General features: G+C 40.1%; 1 protein-coding gene across 4 annotated transcripts in view; it reads left to right on the forward strand.

Annotated features, from left to right (window-relative positions):
* The window catches only part of esr1 (estrogen receptor 1), a 248,537-nt gene extending 242,610 nt beyond the window's left edge, over window positions 1-5,927 (forward strand). For 3 of the 4 annotated variants that reach the window (XM_028797702.2, XM_028797703.2, XM_028797701.2), the window contains one exon: window positions 1,715-5,927. In XM_028797702.2, coding sequence (XP_028653535.1) covers window positions 1,715-1,898 — 184 coding nt within the window. In that variant the 3' untranslated portion in view covers window positions 1,899-5,927. The remainder of the gene's footprint in view (window positions 1-1,714) is intronic. The other variant, XR_007934419.1, reaches the window with a different exon arrangement.
* The last annotated feature ends 7,137 nt before the right edge of the window (window positions 5,928-13,064 follow it).

A 13,064-nucleotide genomic window follows, 5' to 3' on the forward strand; every position in this document is an offset into this window, starting at 1 on the left:
ATATATATATATATTCTGAGACTTTCCCGGACACCACCAGTCGGAAACCACTTCTTTATAAAAAGCAAACGTTTATTCTTCATTATTAAACACAGTGTCACACAGCACACAATGCACACAGCAATAGTCACCCTTAAATAAACTCTTTCTCAGTCCTTGGCCGCCACTACTCTCCTCCTGGGAGCTTCGTCCTACTCCCACTCCCGACTCTGGCTCCCTGACTGTAAGGCGGCGGCCCCTTTTATTCCTGCCCGGATGTGCTCCAGGTGACTGATGACGTCCATCCAGCAGTACTTCCTGGTGTAGTGGAAGTGCTGCCCTTTGCCCCGGAAGCACTCCAGGCATCCCTGGCAGGTTCCTCCGCCATCTTGCCGAGTGTGGTGGAAGTAACAATATCTGGGTCCCACGAGGTTTAAAGCGCCCTCTGGCGGTGGCCACGGGTCCCAACGAGTTTGAAACTTCTCTCTCTTTTCCCGTGGTCCTCTTCTGCTCCATGGCGGTTGCCCCCTCGTGGCCCGGAAGCTATTCCCGCCACCTTCCGGTCCTTTTAGGCGTCCTGGCCAGGTAATGACCCCGGCCATCTGTGACAATACATATACATATACATACATGCCTCGAATTGCAGCAGAGTAAAAGGTTTTGTCTTGTCCTCACCACCACTTGTGCACCCGAGTTATTGTCGAACACTACATGCCGAGGGGTGTTACAGTCACTGTATTATTCTGCTAGAATCCAGGTACTTCCAGGCAGGTGGCACAAGTGCATTGAGAAGAGTGGAGACTACATTGAGAAATGACATTATCAGTTCTGTTAAGGTTCGTTCCATCTTCTAATAAATCCCATTTTCTAACTTAAGCTTGACTCCCCCTCGTATATATTTGAGCAAAGAATGCCGACTGGCATGTTTCAGTTTTTAGTAAGTTTCAAACTTTTTTTATTTTTTTACCTTTGCTCTAGTAACCCTGGGGCAGATGTGTTTTTCTTCTTTTTCAAATTTAGAAACAGGGCTTCACTTCAGAACACAAAGGTCTGGGCCAAATGAATGCCTGCCATGACTATGAAAATAGTCTGACCTTCAAAAATACCAAAATATAGATAGATAAATAGAACTTTATTTGTCCCCAGGTGGGATTTTGGCTTTTTACAGAGAGAGGGGTGGGGTGGGGTGGGGGGTGAAGAGCATGCGCTGACACGGCACACCCACCATATGACAAACCACTTCAGGATCCCAGATTAGGACCCGAGTGCAGCCAAGCTCTTTAAATAAATAGATGCATAAATAGTTAGATAAATAAGTAAATAAATAAATAAATATACACACACACTTTGGTCTGAACACGCACAAGAAAGATTATAAAGCAGGAAATTTAAAAGAAAAGAAATGTTCTGACTTGGCAGTCCCAGTCCCAATGAGACATTTTGCAGATGTATTGCAGTTGGCATAAAGAATCCCCAGCAGAGATTCTTGACACAGATCTGCTGAACGATTCGTTGGCTGAAAGTCCTCAATGTCACTGTGTCAGAGAGAGGATGTGCAGCATTGTTCATAATGGCACTCAGCTTTGTTTTAATTCAATCCTTCGCTATGACGTCAATGGGGTCCAGAGTGTGTCTGATAATTGAGCCTGCCCTTTTACAAATATTTTTTGCCATCCACTTTATTTACTGGTACAGTAAGCCCATTATTAATTTATTGTTTATTTATTCCTTACAGCAACAAGGGAATGGAGCACCTGTACAACATGAAGTGTAAGAATGTTGTTCCCTTATATGACCTCCTGCTGGAAATGCTGGACGCACATCGTCTTCACTCAGGAGATACTGAATTAAAGAAGACGTGTGATGAGAAGGGTTTTCTGAACTTCTCTGTTACAAGTGGGATGAATGTGCAGAAATAAATCCCTTCCAATGCTCTTGTCTACTGCAGGTCACAGTGCAGCATTCCTCAATTTTGTTTTTTTAATTCCCACCTACAAATCCGCACACTCCCAGCGTTCAAAATACCAAACGAAGGAATCACTGCCTACTGTCTTAAAGGACAATTATTTGACTTGCAGCTGATTTGTGCAAATGGATACCAAAATGTTGCCTTAGCACTGGGAAATGTTAGAGTAATCTATAAATAATATAAATCATGTTGCTTAGCAAGACAACACTAGAGCATGTTGGGTGTTGACATTTGATCACATGTATCTGCCAAAAAAAAAAAATCATTTGCTGCTTAAAAAATGCACCAAAATGCTCAGTGCCTGAAGTGGAAACAAATATGTGCTGGTGCTCTCTGTCCACGTCAGCTTCTTGGCTCTTCTTTGTGCTGCCAATTGTACCCGATTTCTTAATTGAGTCGAAGTGGGGGGAGACCCCCTTGGAGGTTTGATCACAATGAGATATGTCCAGTAAATTGGAGAGCTTGGGGGGGATCCCTAGGAATTTTGATCATGGTGAGATATTTACATTGGATTAAAGAATGGTGTGGGTGGATTAGGAGGCCCTTTAAGGTCAGACTGGGAAGTAACAATTACTGTAACTGGAAGAGTGCTGGTGTGCACCGGCCTACTCCAAGGCCTGCAAATGCTAACATCTTAAGGAAAACTTCTGACTTGAAGTTAATTAAAAATATAAAACTAGCAAAATGTACGGTATGTCCATAACACACATAACTACCGAGTACCATTTATCATGTGGGATGCTTTAGTTTGCTCCATGATTCCTTTCTTTTTTTCGTAGAGAGTAACTCTATGTGCTTTCATCAAACCTTCAGACCAGAAAAGTGCGACGTTCCAGAGGATACACACGTTACACACACTGGCACCAAGATATGCAGCTTGACCAGAGTTTAATGAGATCAATCGACTTCTGGACTAAGTTTACGAAACAAAGCAAACTCAACCAAAGATGTGCGCTTGCCTCTGAAGGAGTGAATCTTCTGCTCTGCGCCACAGAAGAACATCAGCACTCCACTCTAGAGGAGGCTGACGATAACTTTAGTTCGCTCCAGGAACGTTCCTTCAGCTTAGCAGACTAAAAGATTTATTTCCCGTGCTGTGCTAGGGTCAGTGAGGCAGAGTTTGCAAATTTAAATGAAGATGTAGCAAGTCTAAGGCAGGTCCAATATTGAATGTGATATGTCGGACATTAAAGACGGTGAATTTACATCGCAGAGATTGTGCTGGAGTTAACAAGTGAATCTCTTTGTTTTGAGAGGTATCAGCTCTCTATGGATGAAAACGAGATCAAATGTTCCATGCCTAAGATAAATATTTATTTCGCTTGACTGGCCAAGTCACTAGTTTGTTCTTGCGTTGAGGTTGGTTATGATCAAGTCAAAGATTTGTGCTAACGTGGAGACAGACATGTGGTCAAAACAACACAAGGCCATTACAGTACGTATACAAACGTAATGCACAATTTCAACGCAATGACACATTTTCAGACTTTTGAGACCATTAATTAAAATAGTGAATTATGCTCCACAAAAATGCAACAGTTAAAATGGCCGCACCAATGTGTTTACGTTTACCAGACCTCAGCTACTGTGCCCCAAATGTAGAAAGATTAAACCACAGGCTGAGATATGGTGGTGAAAAACTGCAAAGTTGGACTTGTGTAGCAAGCACATAGGCATTGTTTTTTTTTAATATTAATTCATAATGAGTGATCTAGTAATGTAAGATATAGATTTTTTTTTTTAAATTAGATCTTTTACGTTATGTAGATAACCATGCAAATATCTCTCGACAGAAGTTTTTTGCATTCTACGTTTTATTAGGAACATTCATAAGTTTATTTTCTCAACTCACTTGAACAAAGTTAGACAAACTACTGCATATCTTGATATATTAACTAGAGAGACGTTCTGTTTCTTTCAGAAAAATTATTTTATGATTATTATTATTAAAAAGAATATCTGAAAAAGTGTCACTTTGCCAAGATAAGCAGAATACTTCACTGATGCCACCTGGTGGTTTTGGCAGGTCTCGACATTTAAGGTGAATATTTTTCAATGATTGTAAAGTCAGACCCGGTAGATGAGTCCAACCGACACCTTATCCTCTACTCTGTGGAGCTGATCGCTCTTTCTAAAGGATACTCACCCGTCCTGCCATATTGTGAAGGCTGCTCGGACCTTTCAAATCCCGTATTCCTGAGTACAACAAGCAAATGAGACGAAGAAACTGACAAAGCATTGTTTTATTTCTATTAATGTTGCTTTTACATTAACACCACGGAGCAGACGGCGACTGAATATCTTAATGGGGTCGTATGGATGCCGCAGTCACTGTCTGAGTTCATAAGCTTGTGTTGTCACCCAGAAATCCTGCCTGTAATAAAAACGCTTTCAAACACTTCCTTTAGTTTAGTAGTTTCGTGCAATGCTTTTTGCAACTGCCCAAAGAGACTTCTGCAAAGAAGTATAACATAAAAGCAAATACAAGAAGGTGAAATGGGTATTCCATCCATCCAGTATCCAACCCGCTATATCCTAACTTCAGGGTCTGCTGGAGCCAATCCCAGCCAACACAGGGTGCAAGGCAGGAAACAAACCCCGGGCAGGGCACCAGCCCACCACAGGGCACACATGGGACAATTTAGAATCACCAATGCACCTAACCTGCATGTCTTTGGACTGTGGGAGAACATGCAAACTCCACACAGGGAGGACCCGGGAAGCGAACCCGGGTCTCCTAACTGTGAGGTAGCAACGCTACCCACTGCGCCACTGTGCCACCTGAAATGGGTATTCCCCGCAATGTAAAACACAGGAAGAAAAATAGTAAAATCTCACACAAAAATATATGAAAAAACAATAAAAAGAAATGTCCTAAACATCTAATATATCTGTAATTATGGAAATATTTTTCACCTATGTTTAACATAATCAAAGTTCAAATGATACCTCTTTTTCAGTTTTACACATAGTGAAGAAATGCACTCTTAAAGGGGCCAGAGTAGTTCTTCAGATCAATGCCATTAGGAAACCACTTTTGGTTCCCCAAAGACTCAGAAGGTTCCAGAAAGAACTTTTATTTATTTAGATCCATAACAGGCTCCATAAAGTAAATAACCATGACTAGATTTGTGCCATATCAATGGCTCCTGATTTTAAAAGGACTCTCGCTGCATTTGTGCCACAACACAGGCTAAGTGCAGCTTTTCTTAATCTGTTAGTGCCCTGAGAGGTCGTCTGCCCAACATTAAAGATTTCATGTGGCTTTTTTTTCCTACACTTTAGCACAGAGAACCAATTTTAGATGCAAAGGATCCTCCCCGAATAAAATGGTGCTCTGTCAGGCAATAGTTCTATGAGGAACCATACAACCCAGTAAAGAACCAGAACAAAAAACATCATTAAAGAGCCATTGTTTTTAAGAGTGTACCTGAGACTTTCCTGTTTCTAGTTTTCATGGAAAAGCTGCATAGGAGAAGTAGAACCAGAATTTGAACGTTCTTCACCTCAGCGTCATCCATTAGACAATGAACACCGGTACATTTCTGTAACAGAAGTTAAGATGGATAAGCCCAATCCTCGTCATATATACACACACACACACACAGAGTCAGAATTGGGATTCTCTGCATACCCCCGACTGCCTTCTCCTCTGGGAATACGGGCTACTGCTGTGCTCTGCAGTCTACGGGACACATCTCTGCTATTTGCTTTGCTTGCAGGTAAAAAACCTTATTTGGAGGTCTCATCTGGGCTCCTCAAGACCCATAGGTACATGAAAACTGGTAATAGACAAAGATCTGAAAGGGATAATAAAGATGATGAAATGTTTTATTTTATACAATGCACCTTATATGATCGTTATCTCTTAAGAACATGTAAATAGACAAATGAATGTATTTTGACAGTTTTCTGAAAAAAAAAAACAAAAAAAACAAAAATCCCCAGTAAACAACAACGAGCTATCCTGCAACTGACTAAGCAAGTGTTGTTTGTGTTCGTTCGTATTGTATACCGACCCAGAACTGCAATGTGTGTCTTACTTTATTCCACTTCAATGAAATATGTTCTTTAGAATGCATGACGGCAAGCCGCTTGATTAGAAACCAATGAAAATATTGTGTGCATGAATCCTAAAATGTGTAAATATGTTCTTTTTAATAGTTTAGTAAATTACATTTGACTTCATCTTTACAACTTTCAAGAGGGTGCAACTCTTATCGGAATAATAGCAGCCTGCTGACGTCGCTCTGGAGGCCTGCCATGTCCTACTATTCATCTGTCCATTTTCTGGAACAATACTTTCCATTAATAGGACATGCAGAGCAGGTAGAAATCAATGGTGTGAAAACTCCCAGTGCAAAATCACACACATTTACTTGTGGCAAGAGAATTTAAACTTTGTCACAAAAATGACCATAAGACATTGCAAAGGTTTGGGGCAGCCACCCGTATAATTGTTCCCGGCTGCAAAACTGATTATTGAGCAAAGATATGTTCATTCAACTGAGTCCAAAACAGAACTGACTCTCTTCAGGCAATATGGCGGCTTTAAAGGCCAGCGAAGGAAGTGATGTCATCAGCACCGGAACTGGAAGGGACGTCATTGGCTGCCCCAGAGCTGGGCGGGATTTCCCTAGAATGGTCTGCAAAAGATCGGGAGGGAAAATTAGTGCACTTCGCCACCCCCTGGTCTGGCATCGAATCACATGTATTCAAGCCCTTAAGTTGTCTCCAAAACACACGTGTGTGACAACTTATATACTGTATCAGGGGTGGCCTTAGGCATATGCAAACTGTGCACCAGCACAGGGCCGCCACGCCAATATACATTGAATATAAAACAGTAAGAGAAAATAATGACACAGCTGACAGCAATGTGGCCGAAAAACATTGTGTTTCTTGTTAATTAGTACGCTGTATTTATTAATGTTGCTTGAGTTGGAGCAGTAAGCTACATGTAGTATTATAACGTTCTGCCGTAATGAGAATATCATGGGCCGCCACTTGGTTTTCAAGTTACGGACACGCGTATATAGAAGCGAAGCAAGTGGGTGAGTCGTCTTACAAGTTAATAAGATACCGTGCATAAGATACCATATTGACATTGGCGGGCGAAGGGGCCACCGATTCTTTCTCTGCCCAGGGCCATCACGAGCCTGGAGCCGCCCCTGACTGTATATACCAGTTTGGAACTGGAAAGAAGCCAGAGTGCCTTAAGAGATCCCACAGAAGGACTAAGCCAGGATTCCATTTCTGTAAGGAATCGTTCCTTTATAAATGTGCAGTCTTTGTTATCTATTTGTCTGAAATGAGTCATATAATTTTAATGTTGCAATCAACGGATTTGTGGTAAGTGTTTTCAATTAACTGACGAAGAAAGAAGTCAGTTTTCACCAGCCAGCCCCTCTCCGACTATTCACAGTGTTCGGAGTCCATGAACACGATTACCCAGCCTTCAGAAGCTCTACCTCAAAAATGAGAGGCGCTCCAAGGAAGCCATTGCTTTCTCCGGCAGACTGAACAGGGCAAAGGTTTAGGGTAACTTCTGGGGCACTTGGTCAGCACTTTGGGAGATGGTCTTCAAGATGGGGAAGGTGATGTGTGAATGAGTTCAAAGATAAACTGAGGAGCTTTTCCAGTTTATCTGCGTTTTTGTACTTTAAATGATTATAGATTTACAAAAGGTTGGTTTTTGTATATTTAAAAAATTTGCAACAACTCTAAAAATGAATTTGCAAATCATCACTCTATTGGTAACTGTTGGTGGAAATCCTCTTCTCCCAAATATTAGAAAGTTTAGAGAACCACAGACCCACAAAATCAATTGCAAAGTAAGTTGGTGGAGAGTAGGACTGTATGGACCTTCCAATCTCAATGTGATGTTATTTTAGACAACGTGGGGGAACAGGACTGGCAAGCTTGTTGGGCTCAATGGCCTGTTCTCCTCACAGCTGATGTAATTTTCGAACATGTGACATGCTGCCAACTGTCACTACTGGCTGGCCATTTTATGAAGCTGGTAATAACCAGCTTAGGGTAACTGTTTCAAGTTTTCCCCAACATTTTCATGTTTCTTTATTCACCATTGCACTCTTCATAGGATGGTTTTAACTCGTCTTAATTGCCAAAACATTCAAGCATTGGACTGAACGGTACTTACATGTTGAACGAATGGCCCACATGTCTCAAGTCTGATTCCTCTGAAATAACAATTATTTCTTTTTCATACTGTTATAAACAGCTGACCTATGACTACTCTTCCAGACATTGTAATGAATTATTATTATTATTATACACATTTATATAGCGCTTTTCTCAGTACTCAAAGCGCTATCCACACAGGGAGGAACCGGGAAGCGAACCCACAATCTTCCACAGTCTCCTTACTGCAAAGCAGCAGCACTACCACTGCGCCACCTGTGAGTTTGAGTATGAAAGGTGGCATTCAATAACTTGCGGTAAAAGGAAGCAAGCTGGACATAAATGTTTGGGTCACTCTCTGGCAAACCTTTATATTGTGTAAGAAAACAGCCAACAGAATTAACGTGCAACACGGAGAAGATCTTCATAGGCACAAGTTGAACATTAGACTGCTGAAAAATGGCAGCGGTGCCAGTTATGAAGGGGCGGGTCCAGAAGCCCCCAAACCAGAAGTGATGTCATTTGCTCTCGATCTGTTGGTTTCAGGATCTGCAGGAGGAAGAAGAGTTATAAGGCAGCACCAACCTGTGGTCTGGGGTTAAATCACAAGTCAGTGAGCCAGGAAAGTGTCTCCAATGCTTTTATTTAAAAGTTTCATTTATGAACAAAGAAGTAACTGATTGAATGTAATTAATCAAACTGAAACTAATCAGGATGATAATAAACTTTTATGTAACAAAAAAATAAAAAAAATACAACAAATAAAACTCACTAATAAAAATCTAAAAATAAAATGACTACATAAAAATATATGTAAACGAGCTGGCCATTTCAGATGTTGCTCAATGAGCCTGCAGGTCACCATTCTGGAAACTTTTAGTACTAAGTAGGTTTGATATAAAGAAAATAAAAATGATTAAGTGCTGGCACACATAAGAATGGAGGAGACAATCAACACCATTCAGGCTCTGTTCTGATTTCCTGATCACAAACTTGTGCCAACATCTAATCCAGATCATTTTTAGAAGTTGATGGATCTCCCCTTTAACTATACAGCTTAAAGGTTTCTTACAAATGCTACAATCTTTTGTTTCAGGAAGGGCTTTTTGATTCGTTCTTCATGGCTCCTTAAATTTCCACAGAATTACTTGGTTTCAATGATTAACTAATGGCATTGTGCTCAATGAGCTCATTGACAATTTTGGGAATTTTAAAGACTTGGATTAGTTCTCCGGGTCTCGGTTAAAGAAGATGAAAACTGTTAGCCTTCTGGACCCGAGCTTCTCACAATGCTGTAGATTCCATCTCACTCTTATATTTAAGACGAATGCTTGTGAATGTGTCTTCTTTTCACTCTTACTGGTGCACCAGGGCCAAACTGGAGCTGTAGCCTATTTTTGGTTTCTCTGTGTATGCCATCTAACCTATAGTTTCATCTTTAGAGCATTACAGTTCAGCACATCAACAGAGTTCAGTAACTCTAACATTAAAATAAGGCAGGAAAACAAGACACTAAAAGACATCAATCCCATTTTGCAACCCACTTTTTCAGTACAAAGCAGTAGAGTGGATGGAACATCAGAGTCCATCACTGAGCTTTTTCACTCATGATAGATAAGCTCCAAATCATGAATTATTGTAGGGATTTCAACAGAAAGAATATTCAGCAAAGGATGGAAAATACAAAGCGTGAGCTCCTTTAAGTCAGGGACCAGCCCCTTGGATCTGTAAGGCAGCACCAGGCATCATCACGCCAGCACAGCCCCCTGCACAGGGACACACAGCTACGTGCCCTTAGCAAACAGTTTATTTGTCTGAATTCAATGCATTTTTCTCCAATTTCATTGTTACTCGGTGGTACTGAATTTCATCTTTGTTAGCATTATTATGGAATATTGGCAAATGGAATTGCCTCTGAAACAGTACGTTCAAATCATCTTGTTGAACATTTACTTGGGTTTTTTTTTTCATACACTTTGAACCGAAAAAGAAAATTTACAAAATGTTATTGTGCGATATAAACTAAATTGCCAAACCCTCATTTTTAAATTAGATTTTTAGCATGCTGGACAAACCACTGTAATTTTTAATTTTAGTTACAATGGCATTTCTTGATTTTCATTCCTTGTACAACAGTTGAAGTGTAAAGCAAATACCCAAAATGAAAAACAGTAGAATATCAAAATGACAATTTGAGTTGTATGGTTGCAGGTTCAGCCCCAAGCAGCTGCCTAACCCTAACTGAACCACCTCACCCGCCATTGCTTGACATCAAGAGATCAAGTCAAGAAATGACTTTTTCAATACAACTGTGAGCTAAGTAATCTGGTACAAAATGAAGGAAATGTGGCATGCTGCTGCACTTGCTGTATTTAAAAAATGGAACTATTGCTTTAGAAGTACTGAGGTATATGCAGGGCGTTTGTTTGATAATTGTGCAGTGCAGTATATATTGTTGTTGTTGTGCTTTACATAAAGACTGAGGCTACCATATTTAGGATGCGGTTTGCTTTAATCAGAATATCTTTATCTTAGAGTACATTGGGATTTCATTCTGAACTTTGAAAGTCATCAGCACTGTGAATGTAGAAGTCGAGTTTCAGGGCCGTCTTAACACATGGGCACGCGGGGCAGTTGCCCGGGGGCCCCATGCTACACTATGAATGTTGTGACTTGCTGAGCGGTTGTGTAGGTAGGGGCCCCAGTGCACTGCTTTGCCCGGGGTCCTATAATGCTGTTAAGAAGGCCTTGTCGAGTTTGCATGAGTTTCTGCCTGTGCAGTGTGTCTGGTTTACTCAAAAAAAGTTTGATCAGCTTCTCCACCTTAAAAAGTGTAGATGTTGTGATCTGAATTCTCAAAACACTGCAAAACGAGTGTGAGGCTTCTTAAAAGGAATATAAGGGCAGGGCATAAACTCCCAGCCTACCCACTGAGGCTCACCCCAAAATCCAGCTATTCTCACAACTGCTAACTGCAGGCTTTGGGCCTAGCAGACTCCAAAAATGGGAAGCTGACAAAATGAAATTAAAAATCTGCCAAAATATAACAAAATCCCCTCTAGAAGAAGGATAACTAAAAAACATTCAATTTGAATGAAAAGTGTAAACAAGAAAGGGTTTGTTAGACAAAATTTTCAAGCGAGCAAAAACAGGCAAAAAGAAAAAAGAAAAGTTGCCTACAAGGCAATCCTAAGCAAATGAATGCCAATCCACAAATCCAGAAAACAGAATCCAAAAACCAAAGCAAATAACTAACAAAGACAAAGAAATGGCATTACTCACAAACAATAGTACATACTACAATATTCTTCTGAACCTTAGCTTCCTCAAACCTGGCCTTAAATAGCCAAAGTGAGGGCTCAGAAGGAGTGATGTCAGGGTGGCCCCGCCTCTTAGGGCGCCACCCATAACACGCAAGGAATGGTGGCACATTTAAAGAGAGGGTGCATAATTAATGGAAATAACATTACAATATGACCAATAATAATTCATAATTCACAAAACCGCCAATAAAACACAAGAATCTACATAAATACCCAGCAGTGGGCGCTGTGCTTTGCTTTAACATAAATTTTTCATGATGGGAGTTGTACTAAATTACAACAGTTCTATCTTTAGACTCCATTTTTACGGAGGCACAAACTGCTCACGGCCGTGTCAGGAGCCAAATAAGGAGTGACAGCCATAAAATATGAGGGATGTGATCGTTACATTGTGGCATGCAATATTAACAGGTACTGTGCACAAATTTCTTGGGGCATTAAGAGATGACGAGCACAAAATCAGCATTTACTGTACAGAAAAAGTTTTGAATGAATTTAAAAACAAAAAGAGAATGCGGGCTGGTGGAAATGAACTGTAAGTCACTCCTGTGTGAATGTTGAATGACAGTAGTGGTGTGCAGATTACTCAATCTCTTTTTATATATAGTATATGGCTTCGTATTTAATAATTGCTTTAGGTGTATGTTATCGGGGAATACATCAACAGAGGAGACCATCTCTTCCCAATTTGCTTTCAGCTTCAATACTGCAGTAATGTGGTACAGCCTTCTCTATCCATTAGAGATGCAAAACAAAAAGACTGAACATGAGTTTCACTGTCAGTTCAGTTTTTCATGAATCATTTTGCTAATCACTATTAGCATCTGAAATTGGAAATAATCAAATTCGCACTTAGCGGATCTGTACAAAACTTTTTCAAAACCTGGCACGATCTAATCAATAACATTTAGAATAAGCATTTAAAAAAGAGGAAGCGGATTCTCTCCCCTCTTTTTATTCTGTTTATTTTTATTCATTTATTAATTTATCTATTCTCATGGGTGGGGGTTGATTTGTTTCAAACCTAGTTTTGTTAAAGTTGACTTCCTTGTATGGAATTTTTATTCGGTTTTAATAAAATCAATAAAATGTTTTAAAAAATTTTAAAAAAGCAAAAAAACCCTTAGCTAGCCAGAAATACTAGTCTGAACTAAAGTCACAGGACTTATGGTTGAGCCCACAAGGGCTTAATTCACTTAGCTGACCCCTATATGGCCATATGTAAGTGTTCTCCTAAATAAAGTAGCTACTGTTGAACATAACCAAATCAGAGTGTGAAAAAACAAAGACGTAAACTATAACCACTATTGTTGAAAGATGGCATAGATAGAAAATTCATGGACAAAAAACATTTTGTTTGTAGAGTTTCAATATATCTATTGTCAAAACCAACCAAAACACATTGTCAAAAGATTTAAAACTCCTGACAGTCAGTGAACTAGTTACACCACAATGTTTCTGCAAAAAAAAAATCCACAAACTTGGACACCAGGGGCCTCATGTATAAACGGTGCATATGCACAAAAATGTTGCGTAAGCCCGTTTCCATGCTCACATCGTGATGTATAAAAACTAAACTTGGCGTAAAGCCATGCACATTTTCATGCCATCTACAGTAAATGCTTGGCGTATGCAAGTTCTCTGCTCGT

The sequence above is a fragment of the Erpetoichthys calabaricus genome, chromosome 3 (assembly GCF_900747795.2).
Source record: "Erpetoichthys calabaricus chromosome 3, fErpCal1.3, whole genome shotgun sequence".
NCBI lineage: Eukaryota > Metazoa > Chordata > Cladistia > Polypteriformes > Polypteridae > Erpetoichthys > Erpetoichthys calabaricus.